We start from the raw sequence: 12,062 nt of genomic DNA, 5'->3' as shown, positions 1-12,062 counted from the left end.
TATATCACGCGAAATTTTTTTTCATTCGTGATATAATCGAAAAAGTACTGTATGTATTTACATTAATATGAATAGAAAAAAATAATTCATGCAACATATTTTTTATATTTACTAGATTATGATACTTAATGCAAGTAAAAAGTTTATTAATTACGAAATACTTTTTTTCTATGGGCTTAGTAGAAAGCTACGTAGCACATCATAAACACCCCCCTATCGTCACATTTCAGGCCAAACATGTCTAAAGGTCCTATATGCAGAAGAGATGCTCGCTTTGGTTTCCCTCTCTTTCGTTAATATCTCAGCTGTTTATTTGTATTATGATTGTCTCCTTGCATTGAACGATGGTCAAAATATATTTTTTTTATTTGTACAGCAAAAATAGTTGAAAAGTGTACCATTACATTGCAATAATTGAAAGAGAAAGTGAACAAAGAGAGCCTCTCAAATGCAGATAGGACCTATTGAAATGTTTGGGCTGACTTCGTCACAAAATCACAAACACCCCCTCCCCCCAAAAAGCTACGTCATTTATGGACGCCCCCAAAGTGTGGAAAAGCGGGCCTCGAGCAGGCTTCATTCTACCAAAACTGTGGCGTCACCAATGAACTGGGAACAGGGTTTATATTGTTGTTCAAAATGCGACGTGTGATTGGATGGCAGCCGATCAACGCAAGGATGTACACGTTGAACGTTAACCTTCCGTAACTCGCGCGGTTGGCGACCTGGGTCAGCACCACACTGGTGCTGAGTACAAAAAGCGAGATTTTTTCAACGTGTTGTACAAAATACAACAGCGCGATCGCTCGAGGGTTTAAGGTCGTTCCAAGGGTTGGAGGGGGGGGGGGGTGGGTGCAGGTGGGCTGGGCCCCGGGCCCACACATTTTACGGGCCCCACAAAAATCGTTTATGCTTGCTAAACATTAACTTTATTGATCAAAAACAAAGAAAAACTTTTTTGCTCATCACATTTGTACCTCCGAGGGGCCTCCACATTCGCTCCGGCCCCGGGCCTCCACAATTCTTAATCCGGCCCTGCCTCAAGTACAGCATCATCAACATGCACTGCCTACATGAAAGAACATCTTATGACGAGAAAAAAGCGTTCTACGCGCAGTTAGAGCAAACATACGATGGACTTATCCACCGATGAACCGAATTCATCGCGGTCCGAGAATTTTGACACTAGAGCGGGGTCGTTTCCAATCAGAATCATTCAATTCTGATTGGAACGACCCCGCTCTAGTGTCAAAATTCTCGGACCGCGATGAATTCGGTTCATCGGTGGATAAGTCCATAGTTGCTCGCCTTATGACGTGAAAATCGTTGTTGGCTACATGAACGCGCGGGTAGGAAGAGAGGATTTTTTTTATTATGTATCTTAATTAACGAGATTTTCAGCCCAGGGCGAAGAAAGGAAATGTACAGACAGCAAAACAGCCTACAAACCGTATCGAATGACAGCGGGCAGCGATGCGTAAACTTTGCAAACTCCTGTGGTATGGTAGTTCGAAGCACTTTCTTCTCCCGTAAAGATATCCATAAAACAACCTGGAGATCACCCGACCATCAAACAGAAAACCAAATTGACCGCGTTCTAATCGACGGTAAATTCTTTTCGGATTTAATCAATGCCCATACATACCGTAGTTCGAACATAGATTCGGATCACTACCTAGTCGCTGTATACATGCACTCATAATTTTCGACAGTTATAACCACGGGTCGAAGTCGAACGCCGCGGTCAACATCGAGCAGCTCCTTAATGTAGAAATGTTCAAAGGCACGCGCAGCAGTTATTTAGCAGTGGCCTTACCAACGGAAGAGCAGCTTGGTGCAGCTACACTTGAAGATAGCTGAACGCCTTGGAGACGAACCAGCCTTGGGCTGAAAGTCTCGATAATAAAGACATAATAATAATAATAGCTGAACGGACATCCGATCCGCAATAGGTAGTACCTGTGCTGCAGCACTAGGCTTCGCGATTCCGAATCACAGAAACGATTGGACGGTGGTTGTGAACAGTTGAAAACGAAAAGAATGCCATGAGCGAGAATGTTCCAACATCGTACAAGGGCGAATAAGGTACATTATAGACAAGCGCGAAACAGACAGATGTCAGTCTTCCTCAGGAAGAAGCACCAGCAGGAGAACGAGATCGCGAAGCGATGGAAGAGCTGAATCGCGCTTGGGGCACACGGAGGTTCTACGAGAAGCTGAAACGCTCGCGCACAGGCTTTGTGCGACAAGCCAATATGGGCCGAGACAATAACAGGAATCTTCTCACGAGCGAGCGTGAGGTGGTCGAGAGGTGGCGGCAGCATTACGATGGGCACTTCAATGGCGACGTTGCAAGCACCGAAGGTGGCGTCGATCTAAGACGAGAGATTTCTAACCCCTAACTTCCAAGAGATTGAGGAGGAGGTTGGCCGATTGAAAAACAACAAAGCCGCTGGATCAGATCAATTACCAGGCTTCTAAAATACGGTGAAGAAGCACTGATGAGAGCATGGAAGTATCGTGTGTGCGACAAAAAGTGCGACAAGTTGGATTGCGGGAACTACCACGCGATTATACTACTGAACGCTACCTACAAGATACTTCTTCAAATTTTATGCCACCGTCTATCAATGCTTTGTGGGGCAATATTAAGCTGGATTTATAGGTAAACGCGCTACAACGGATCAGATGTTCGCTATCCGCCACGTGTTGCAGAAATGCCGCGAAAACAATGCGCCCACACATCATTTGTACATCGATTTTAAATTGGGGTATGATACAATCGATCAAGGCCAGCAATTGCAGATTATGCAAGAATACGGATTACCGGATTAACTGATTCGATTGATCAAAGCGGCGATGGATCGAGTTATGTGCGTAGTTCGAGTATCAGGGGCACTCTCGAGTCCCTTCGAATCTCGCAGAGGGTAACGGCAAGGTGATGATCGTTCGTGCTTTCCGATTAACATTGCTTTAGAGGGTGTAATAAGGAGAGCAGAGATAAACACGAGTGGAACGATTTTCACGAAGTCCGTTCAGTTGCTTGGTTTCGCTGATGATATTGATATTACCCAGGTAACCAATAAGCAGTTAAAGTGACATTTATTTAGTTCTTTTTTAAAGGTCTAGGGTCTCCAGTTAGCCTAGGGTAAGGGTAAGGATCGCCAATCCGGAGACGGCGGGTTCGATTCCCGTTCCGGTCGAGAAAATTGTCTCGACTCCCTGGGCATAGTGTATGATTGTGCATGCCTCACAATATAACTAATTCATGCAATGGCTGGCATCTTGGCACCCTCAGGGCCCCAAAACGTTCCCCCGAAATGCTGCAGAAAATCATGGAAACGTTGTTGCCGCACCACGACATAAGACAATGGGCCATGTCCCTTTGGTCAAACCGACGAAAGCAAGGCGGCGAGCGACAAACTGACATGTTCCGAATGGCTATGCAGATGTGCCTAGACAGAGGCGAATTTCAGGAGAGCTGGAAAATGCAAATACAGGTTCTACTGCCCAAACACCTGGAAGCCACCTGACGACGTCCCCGTCTACGTCTGGCGGATCATTCTAGCGAGACTGACGGTCTATACTGAGAAACCGAATAACTCTGGGCTTTCGGATAACCAGTTCGGCTGTTGATGGAAGCACTATGGACTTATCCACCGATGAACCGAATTCATCGCGGTCCGAGAATTTTGACACTAGAGCGGGGCCGTTTCCAATCAGAATTGGACGATTCTGATTGGAACAGACCCCGCTCTAGTGTCAAAATTCTCGGACCGCGATGAATTCGGTTTATCGGTGGATAAGTCCATGGACTTATCCACCGATGAACCGAATTCATCGCGGCCCGAGAATTTTGACACTAGAGCGGGGTCTTTCCAATTAGAATTGAACGATTCTGATTGGGAATGGCCCCGCTCTAGTGTCAAAATTCTCGGACCGTGATGAATTCGGTTCATCGGTGGATAAGTCCATGGACTTATCCACCGATGAACCGAATTCATCGCGGTCCGAGAATTTTGACACTAGAGCGGGGTCTGTTCCAATCAGAATCGTCCAATTCTGATTGGAAACGGCCCCGCTCTAGTGTCAAAATTCTCGGACCGCGATGAATTCGGTTCATCGGTGGATAAGTCCATTAGGGCTGTAACCAAGAACAGCAGTAATAGACGAGTGCACCGATGAACTGAATTCATCGCGGTCCGGGGTCGCTTCCATCAGAAGTGAAAGATTTCCAATCAGAATTGAACAATTCTGATTGGGAACGACCTCGCTGTAGTGCCAAAACTCTCGGACCGCGATGAATTCAGTTTATCGGTGCACTCGTCTATGGACTTATCCACCGATGAACCGAATTCATCGCGGTTCAAGAATTTTGACACTAGAGCGAGGCCATTTCCAATCAGAATCGTTAAATTCTGATTGGAACGGCCCCGCTCTAGTGTCAAAATTCTCGGACCGCGATGAATTCGGTTCATCGGTGGATAAGTTCATAGCGCTCCAGTAGAAGCGAAAGGGAATTCGTTATGGACTTATCCAGGGTCTGTGTCATTTGGCATAAAGTCATTTGGCATAAGGTCGTTTGGCATAAGGTCACTTGGCATAAAGCCATTTGGCATAACGGTCATTTGGCATAATGGACACTTGGCATAACAAAGAAGGGTGCATTTCGATTATGCCAAATGTCCATTATGCCAAATGACCGTTATGCCAAATGTCTTTATGCCAAATGACCTTATGCCAAACGGCGTTATGCCAAATGACTTTATGCCAAATGTCCCGCTCCCACTTATCCACCGATTAACCGAATTCATCGCGGTCCGAGAATTTTGACACTAGAGCGGGGTCGTTCCAATCAGAATTGAATGATTCTGATTGGAAACGACCCCGCTCTAGTGTCAAAATTCTCGGACCGCGATGAATTCGGTTCATCGGTGGATAAGTCCATTGCGCGGTCGTTGCGCTAGACGTAAAGACGCATGTAAAGCGTCGTCTTGGCCGCCATCGAGAGTGCCAGAGTACTCATGTACGGCCCTCCCTTTCTCGAAGTCATCCCTAACGGACGTACCGCGAAGGTAAGAACGAGAGACTGAGGTTTTAGTGATTTGAGCTCCCACATAACCCGTGCATCCATCTTTTGGGTATCTGAGATGATTTCCCCATTCTATAAAAAAATACCTTCCTTCCCCCTATTAAAGTCAACGTAATTTTTGGACAGGCCCTAAAAGTGGTGGTTCTCTACGGACACTAAATTTGAACTATGCTCGAGGAGGACATGCAAGCACTCGAAGTGTTAGGACCATCTTTGCCTGTGTGCAGGAAAACGGTGTGTGACGGCGAAGGATGAACCACCAGCTCGCTGCACTCTATAGCGACCCTAGCATACGAATGTGGCAAAAGCTGGAATGATACGTTGGGCAGGACGTGTTGTGAGAATGCTGGACAACAACCCTGTGAAGCTGGTGTTCGCAAGAGCTCCGGATAGGACAGCGTGGAAGGTAGGCGGACCAGGGCAGAAAGGAAAACATTTGAAGCTTTCTCAGATATAGAGCTTGCTGACGTTTATTCACCTTTCTCTTTCAAACATGCAGGCGGAATAGGATTTGTTGTCATCAGGAAAGGTTTCCCGATGAATACAAATCCTATCCCGCCTGCAAGCTTCACGCAGAAAAATTAATTGCAAACACAATTAAATTCTAGTTCAAATCAACCAATTTTTCAGTTTGCTATAGCGACAAACTGATTTCTAGTTTAAACTGAACTGTTCCATTGTTTGATAATACAAATATTTTCATTTGACGAAATTTTTGATAGTTTGTTAGAACAAACTGATATTTGGTAGTTTCAACATAAAATGACAGATTGTTTTAAACGACTGCACTTTTGGTACTAACAAAACCGGAATGTGATTGTGTTGGTGACGGCAGCTCCTGCGGCAGCTCGGAAATCTATTTTTAGACACTCGGCAAGCGGATGGAAGCGAGAACGAATAAAAAAAGGCAAAAAAGCGAAACCGACCAACTTTTTGAGGATGCTGTCTTGAGTACCTGCGCATTATCCATCACGGCCAAAACTGCACTTGGAAGTTGGAGTGATGGATTTGCTACACTTTCTTCGTTGTGGCGATGTTGGGGTAAGAATTTTTAAGATGTGTGAGTGCATCCGGGCCATGTTTATGGTGCCCATTTTGTTGAAACAAATGAAGTTTTCATCGTTATATGGAATGATGGGAATTGATTGTTTTGATCGATAAACTCTAAGCAAAAACAAAGAAATATAACTTTGGAATAAGCAATTGCTCAGTTTGAAAATCAACCATGCGTTTTATTATTTTAAATAAGCCTCTTTTTTCTGCGTGTTGAAAGAGAGAGGTGAATGAACGTCAGCAAGCTCTATTGACATTAGTCCTGTTCAACGACGTAGGTTGAACTTGCTCGAAGTTGCTGCATCCTACTCTTACCCGTTTGTTGACTAATGGGTAAGAGCAAGATGCAGCAACTTCGAGCAAGTTCAACCTGCGAACAAGACTATTATCTGACACAAGAAGATGTATTAAATTTAGAGAACGGATCAAAATGTATCGCCGATTTTAAGTTTAGGGTTAACCCAAATTTAGATGTTCCGCTTCTTTTGGCACATATAATTTATGTAAGTAATGACAAAGGTTTATGAAAAATAATCAATAAATAAATCTAAAACTCAAATTATTCCCATTAGTTCGACCACTGCCAAAAACAGGGTAACCAATTCCACACCTATCCCGGATAACAAAACACCCAATCCAATTGGAATCGCTATTGTATAGCAGCTGCAGCGAAAGAACGATATTTTTTGGTGTCTTAACTTACTTGGGGACCATCTGGGCATAAGCGATGGCCGTTTTGAAGAACAGGGCATGAAACAGCCGGTCCCGAACGTTAATCAGTGGATTCTAAAAATATGAAAATTAATTAGGATACTTGGATACTATGGAACGTCTAATGCGGGTACTTACCTGTGCATTCCTGCCTCGCTGGTTCATCATGGGAGGCACAGGTCCATCTTGGCCACGATTGTTATTATTGTTGGCATTGTTATTGTTTTGGGGCGCTTCGGCTGGCTCCGGTCCCCCAGCAGCAGGTTCCTGTGGAGGTGGCCCTGCACTTGGCTCTGCCATGACCGTTCACCAGATCGATAACACAATCCTGGAAAATCCGAAAAGACAGTGATGTAGCATAATTAGCTGAAGAAATATTCAAACATCTAACAAAAATGAATCAGTCACCTTGGCTTGTTATCTTCGGTTCTCCCCTACCCTCACTTTCGACCGATCGATTTTACTTCGTTCTTGTGACACTTCTCAGCAGCTTTGTTCAGCCGTAACGCAATCGAACCACATCAAAAAACCCTCGCAAGCGAATCACAATCACTGCAACAAAATCGTCACCGCGATACGTGATCTTGAAATCGAACCGAAACTCGTTGATCTAGAAAACTTGCAAACACACAATCTAGTCCCCGAATCGACGACGTTTGAAAAATTATTCACCTTTGGGGCTCGCGAGCCCGAATGAAAATTCCCTGTCACTTCCCAAAACAATCGCGCACTCGACTAATTTTGTCCCCGCAAACGGGTCTCCCCGGTTCACTCCCGAGCCGACAACGACCGCGAATGTTCCGCTCGCAAACTCGACCAATATTCCGACGGCAATGTTCCGTGTTTTCCTTTCCGGAGGAACGCAGAAAAATAAATTTTATTTTTTAATTCAACTTTCTGACAATCCGCGACGACAACCACGACGACGACACGACAATGATCACATCACAGTCCAAGTCCAGTAGCACAGACACCAGTGCAAGAAGCAAGAGTTTTCGATTTTCGCTTTTTCGTCTATCCTGCAGGCGGGGGCGGAACCAAAAACAACGCGCCGATTTTAATTAATTTAGTTAATTAACGCAGCAACGTTCAAATGGCGCAATTTTTGCAAACAGTTTGCAGTTGTCTAGTTACTAGAATATAAAAAAAATCGGAAATTTGATGTTAATTTTTGAAAAAGTTTCCAATACCTAGTAGAAAAATAATAATGTTAAATCTATGCCGATGAAAATTTTACATAAATAATAATTTTATCATATTTTAACGGTAAATTCGTGGAGGAAGCTGTGGAAGTCCACGGACTGTTATGTTTGTATTTTGAAACGTCATTTTTGCAGCAAAGAACCATGGTTCATCAACGATCCACGCATCGACTTGAATCTACAGAAGTGTGGAACATAAGTTCTTTTACAGCGGTTCGTTGCAATCACGGAACCAAAGCTACACGGAAAAATATTAAAACCCAAAGAATAAGTTTTAAAAACTCAAATTTGGCTAAACTGCTTTTAGTTTTAACTCAAAGTTGGGTTGTTTCCTCCCTCGCCCCACCGCAATGTTGTCGAAAACAAAGAGAGAAGCACCGACGCATCCGCTGCTCTTCCGTGGAAGAAGCCAAATTTGGGTTTTCTTGAGTTAACCCAAATTTGCGTCATTTGAGGCCTCCGTTGGGTGAAAATAACTTACCAGTGAGTTAATTTTTTTGCCGCTCTCAAACGAGAACTACTCACTCACCACTTTCGCTGTTTGACGCAAATTTGAGTTATTCCACGGAAGACCGGGATTGCGTCAAAACAACTTAAATTTGGGTTGATTTGTAGTTCCGTGTACACTGAACTGCAAATCAACCCAAATTTAAGTTGTTTTGACGCAATCCCGGTCTTCCGTGGAATAACTCAAATTTGCGTTAAACAGCGAAAGTGGTGAGTGAGTAGTTCTCGTTTGAGAGCGGCAAAAAAATTAACGCAGCGGTAAGTTATTTTCACCCAACGGAGGCCTCAAATGACGCAAATTTGGGTTAATTCAAGAAAACCCAAATTTGGCTTCTTCCACGGAAGAGCAGCGGATGCGTCGGTGCTTCTCTCTTTGTTTTCGACAACATTGCGGTGGGGCGAGGGAGAAAACAACCCAACTTTGAGTTAAAATTTTAAGCAGTTTAGCCAAATTTGAGTTTTTAAAACTTATTCTTTGGGTTATAATATTTTTCCGTGTACACTGAACGGCGGCTTGCGGTGAAAATTACTATAGTCTATTTTACGAGCCGATTTTATGAATGAATTTTGACAGGAGGTAGTGTCCAATAACCCGTGAAAACCAATATCATCATCAACATTGTTGTCACTTCGTAAAATGGCTCATTATGAGGGTCAATTGGCTTCTTTTGTGGTGTTGAGATAATTCCATCACAGACAAACAGACGTAACACCATAGACTAATTTCAAGACCTCGATGTACCAAAGAAAACGATCAAATTTTCGGTGACCTGTCCGGTACCCAATAAATATTCATAACCGTGTATTTTTTTCCGTGTAAATTTCCTTTTGTGTAAATTTTATTTAGCGTGTTACACTGATCTGACAGCTCAGACAGTAAGGGACTAAACAAAAATTACGTAAAGTGAGTACCGAGGATTGTTCACAATCTGCGAACTTGACTGCGGAAAAAATTGCGACCATGACGCCGCTGGTAACACTCTTCAAAACGGCTTGGCACATGCATTTAACGATCAATTCAAATTTCATTTGATTTGCGCGATCGTTCCACCAGATGCGCTAGTGTTCTATCGCTTTGACGTTTGCGAGTGTACACGTCGCTGAATGATGCAAACGAAAATTACAGGCAATTTGTGTAGTAGTGTGCGTGTCAGCAAAACGTCAAATCGAAATCCATCATGGCCGACAGTGTCGCGCGCGGTTCTACCAACAGGTGGCAGTGTGCTCATGAAAATGACACCGGACAAATTTTTTTCATGAATTTCCTCTAAGAGTTACGTCTGTTTGTCTGTGATTCCATATTCTGAATCTGCATGCCAAACTGAGCCGAAATCCAAATTTTCATCAATTTTGATGACCGGGAACCTATTTAAAAATCAATTTGAAATTTGTATGGGAGCGATTTGTCGAATCACCCCTCGTCGCATTTTGTACTGAGCGGAGCTGTCAAGCAGTTGCCCAGCTGTCAAAAGATGATTTCAAAAAATCTCGATGAAAATGATTTTAGATACCAAAAAGAAGTTCTAAAAATCTGAAAAAAAATCATAGTGACTCAGAAAAAGATGCTCTTTTGTTTAAAAATAAAAAATCGTTGATTTTTTCTTAATTTAAAAACCCAATTTAAAAAATCTTGAAAAATGTATTGTGATTTTTGTTGAACATTGAATAGACCATTCCCGTCTGACCTAACCCCCCTTTTTTATATTTTTCTTCGAAAGACAATTGGTTTCCATGATCATTGCCGCTTTTGAATTTTTTTTATATGTTTTCCTGATTTTCATACAATTTTTTGAAAACTCGAAAAATCTCTCCAATTTGATATAAAAATCGCCGTGCGAAGTAGTGTGCCCACCCCTTGTCTGTGGAGAGGGTTTTAAGTGTGGAGATTAGGTTCCAACCCTGTCGTCAAACTGACATGCTTGTTGACATGTTTACATTTTGAAATGTCATACCCGTTCGCTACTTGCCTTCGGATTAGAAACCAGTTTGGAATTATTTTTTATCCGTGATTCCGGCAAGGAATTCCGGTGCATTCCTTATTCCAATAAAAAGTTCAAGCACGACAGCCGATTCCGTTCACCCTCGTTGGTTTTACCGCTTCTAATCTGTACACGGACTCCCGCCAATCACACCCAAAAACGGTGATTGCTCATCAAACAAGCACACCACGGCGCAGCCAAAACATTGCAGCTTTCCACCGGACAAGACCTGAATCTTCCTATCTCGAATGTTGTAGATCCAGATCGGTTCTGATATGGAACTGAGACCAAGGTGTTCCCCCTGCAGAAACCGAGGGATACCGGTAGCAGCAGAAACGAGCACAGCAATAGCCGGAATGGAAATCTATTGAGAATGAAAAACCGATTGCAACAATTTGGCGAATCGGAACTGGTGAATGCCGAACGGCAGCAGCAGCGAAAAAAGGTACGATCCCGAGGACGATGATTGATAAGAAGCAGAGAACATGGGTCATGCTTCCCGAGGAAAAAGAAGCGAATGGAAGTGGAACTTGTAAGTATATTTCTATTTTGTTCGCATGATCCGTTTACTCACATATTTTCATGATCTTAATAGAATATCACCGAGGTCGATTTTAATGACGATCTGAATGCAGTATCCGGTCCCAGTGGTCTCAGTATCTCGGTCATGGATCGTCGCAGTTCCGTTCCGGCAGGGTAGCGTCAGGTGTACAACTTCCCCAACACATTCCACGCGTTTCGTTTTGTACGATTGTGTGTAAGAATCAAACTTTTGCTTTCAAAAATTATTGTTGAAAACAGTTGTAAATTATATACCAACCAACATATCAAAAGATCATATTTGAATAGAAAATTCAATTTGTGCTTTCTAATTGCATGGGAATTGGACATTTTTATTTACTTTGAGAAAAAGAAAAACAAACAGCGTAACTGTAAACCGTCAAGCAAACCGTCGCAAAAAAAAACGCAACTTTCGACTTAAGCCAAGAAGTTTGCTACTTTTGCAGAGTAAAAGAAAACGTCCGGTTTGGTTCGTTGACTAGATACTAATGAGACAAATGGTATATCATGATATATAATGTAATAATCTTCGTTTTGGTACATAAAGAATCTTAATCGACAACAGAAGTAGATAAATATCACTCAATAAAGAACAAACAAGCGACAGATTTTATTACCTCTATTATCGGTATCGATACAACAGCGCAATGGTATCCGATAAATTAGCAGTATAAAACGTCTGATTATTCCACCTATGGCAGTGGATCGTCCACCGACGGAACCCCCGGCACCGATCTTTGGTTGGAGGTCCCCTTTGTAGATGCAGCAATAACAACTACAGGAGGAAGGAACTATTTTTTTTTGTTGTCTGTATTAACGAGATTTTTAATCCTATGCTAGTTCATCTCGGGATCCACGCTTTACTTCCCTTCCGAAGAAAGAACCCACATTTTGTGAGTATGTCGAGAGTGGGATTCGATCCCAGGTCCTCGGCGTGATAGTCTTGTGTTCTAACCA

The 12,062-nt window shown here is 43.0% G+C and overlaps 1 protein-coding gene and 1 long non-coding RNA gene across 3 annotated transcripts in view; one reads left to right on the top strand and one right to left on the bottom strand.

Moving 5' to 3' along the window:
- LOC109411069 (membralin) overlaps nt 1-7,836 on the bottom strand; it is a 237,071-nt gene extending 229,235 nt beyond the window's left edge. Inside the window, exons 1-4 of one of the 2 annotated variants that reach the window (XM_062852282.1) lie at nt 7,529-7,836; nt 7,265-7,466; nt 6,995-7,184; nt 6,849-6,931 (exon numbers count right to left, since the gene is read on the bottom strand). In XM_062852282.1, the coding sequence (XP_062708266.1) occupies nt 6,849-6,931; nt 6,995-7,156 (245 nt within the window). In that variant the 5' untranslated portion in view covers nt 7,157-7,184; nt 7,265-7,466; nt 7,529-7,836. Of the gene's footprint in view, nt 1-6,848; nt 6,932-6,994; nt 7,185-7,264 lie in introns of both variants that reach the window. The other variant, XM_029880157.2, reaches the window with a different exon arrangement.
- Nucleotides 7,837-10,234: 2,398 nt separating this feature from the next.
- Nucleotides 10,235-11,421, top strand: LOC134287170 (uncharacterized). Its single transcript, XR_009997091.1, has 2 exons — nt 10,235-11,076; nt 11,140-11,421. It is a non-coding gene; the product is annotated as an uncharacterized LOC134287170 (long non-coding RNA).
- The last annotated feature ends 641 nt before the right edge of the window (nt 11,422-12,062 follow it).

The sequence above is a fragment of the Aedes albopictus genome, chromosome 2 (genome assembly GCF_035046485.1).
Source record: "Aedes albopictus strain Foshan chromosome 2, AalbF5, whole genome shotgun sequence".
NCBI lineage: Eukaryota > Metazoa > Arthropoda > Insecta > Diptera > Culicidae > Aedes > Aedes albopictus.
The sequence above is the reverse complement of the archived record's forward strand: the minus strand, read 5'-3'. Positions and strand labels throughout refer to the sequence as shown.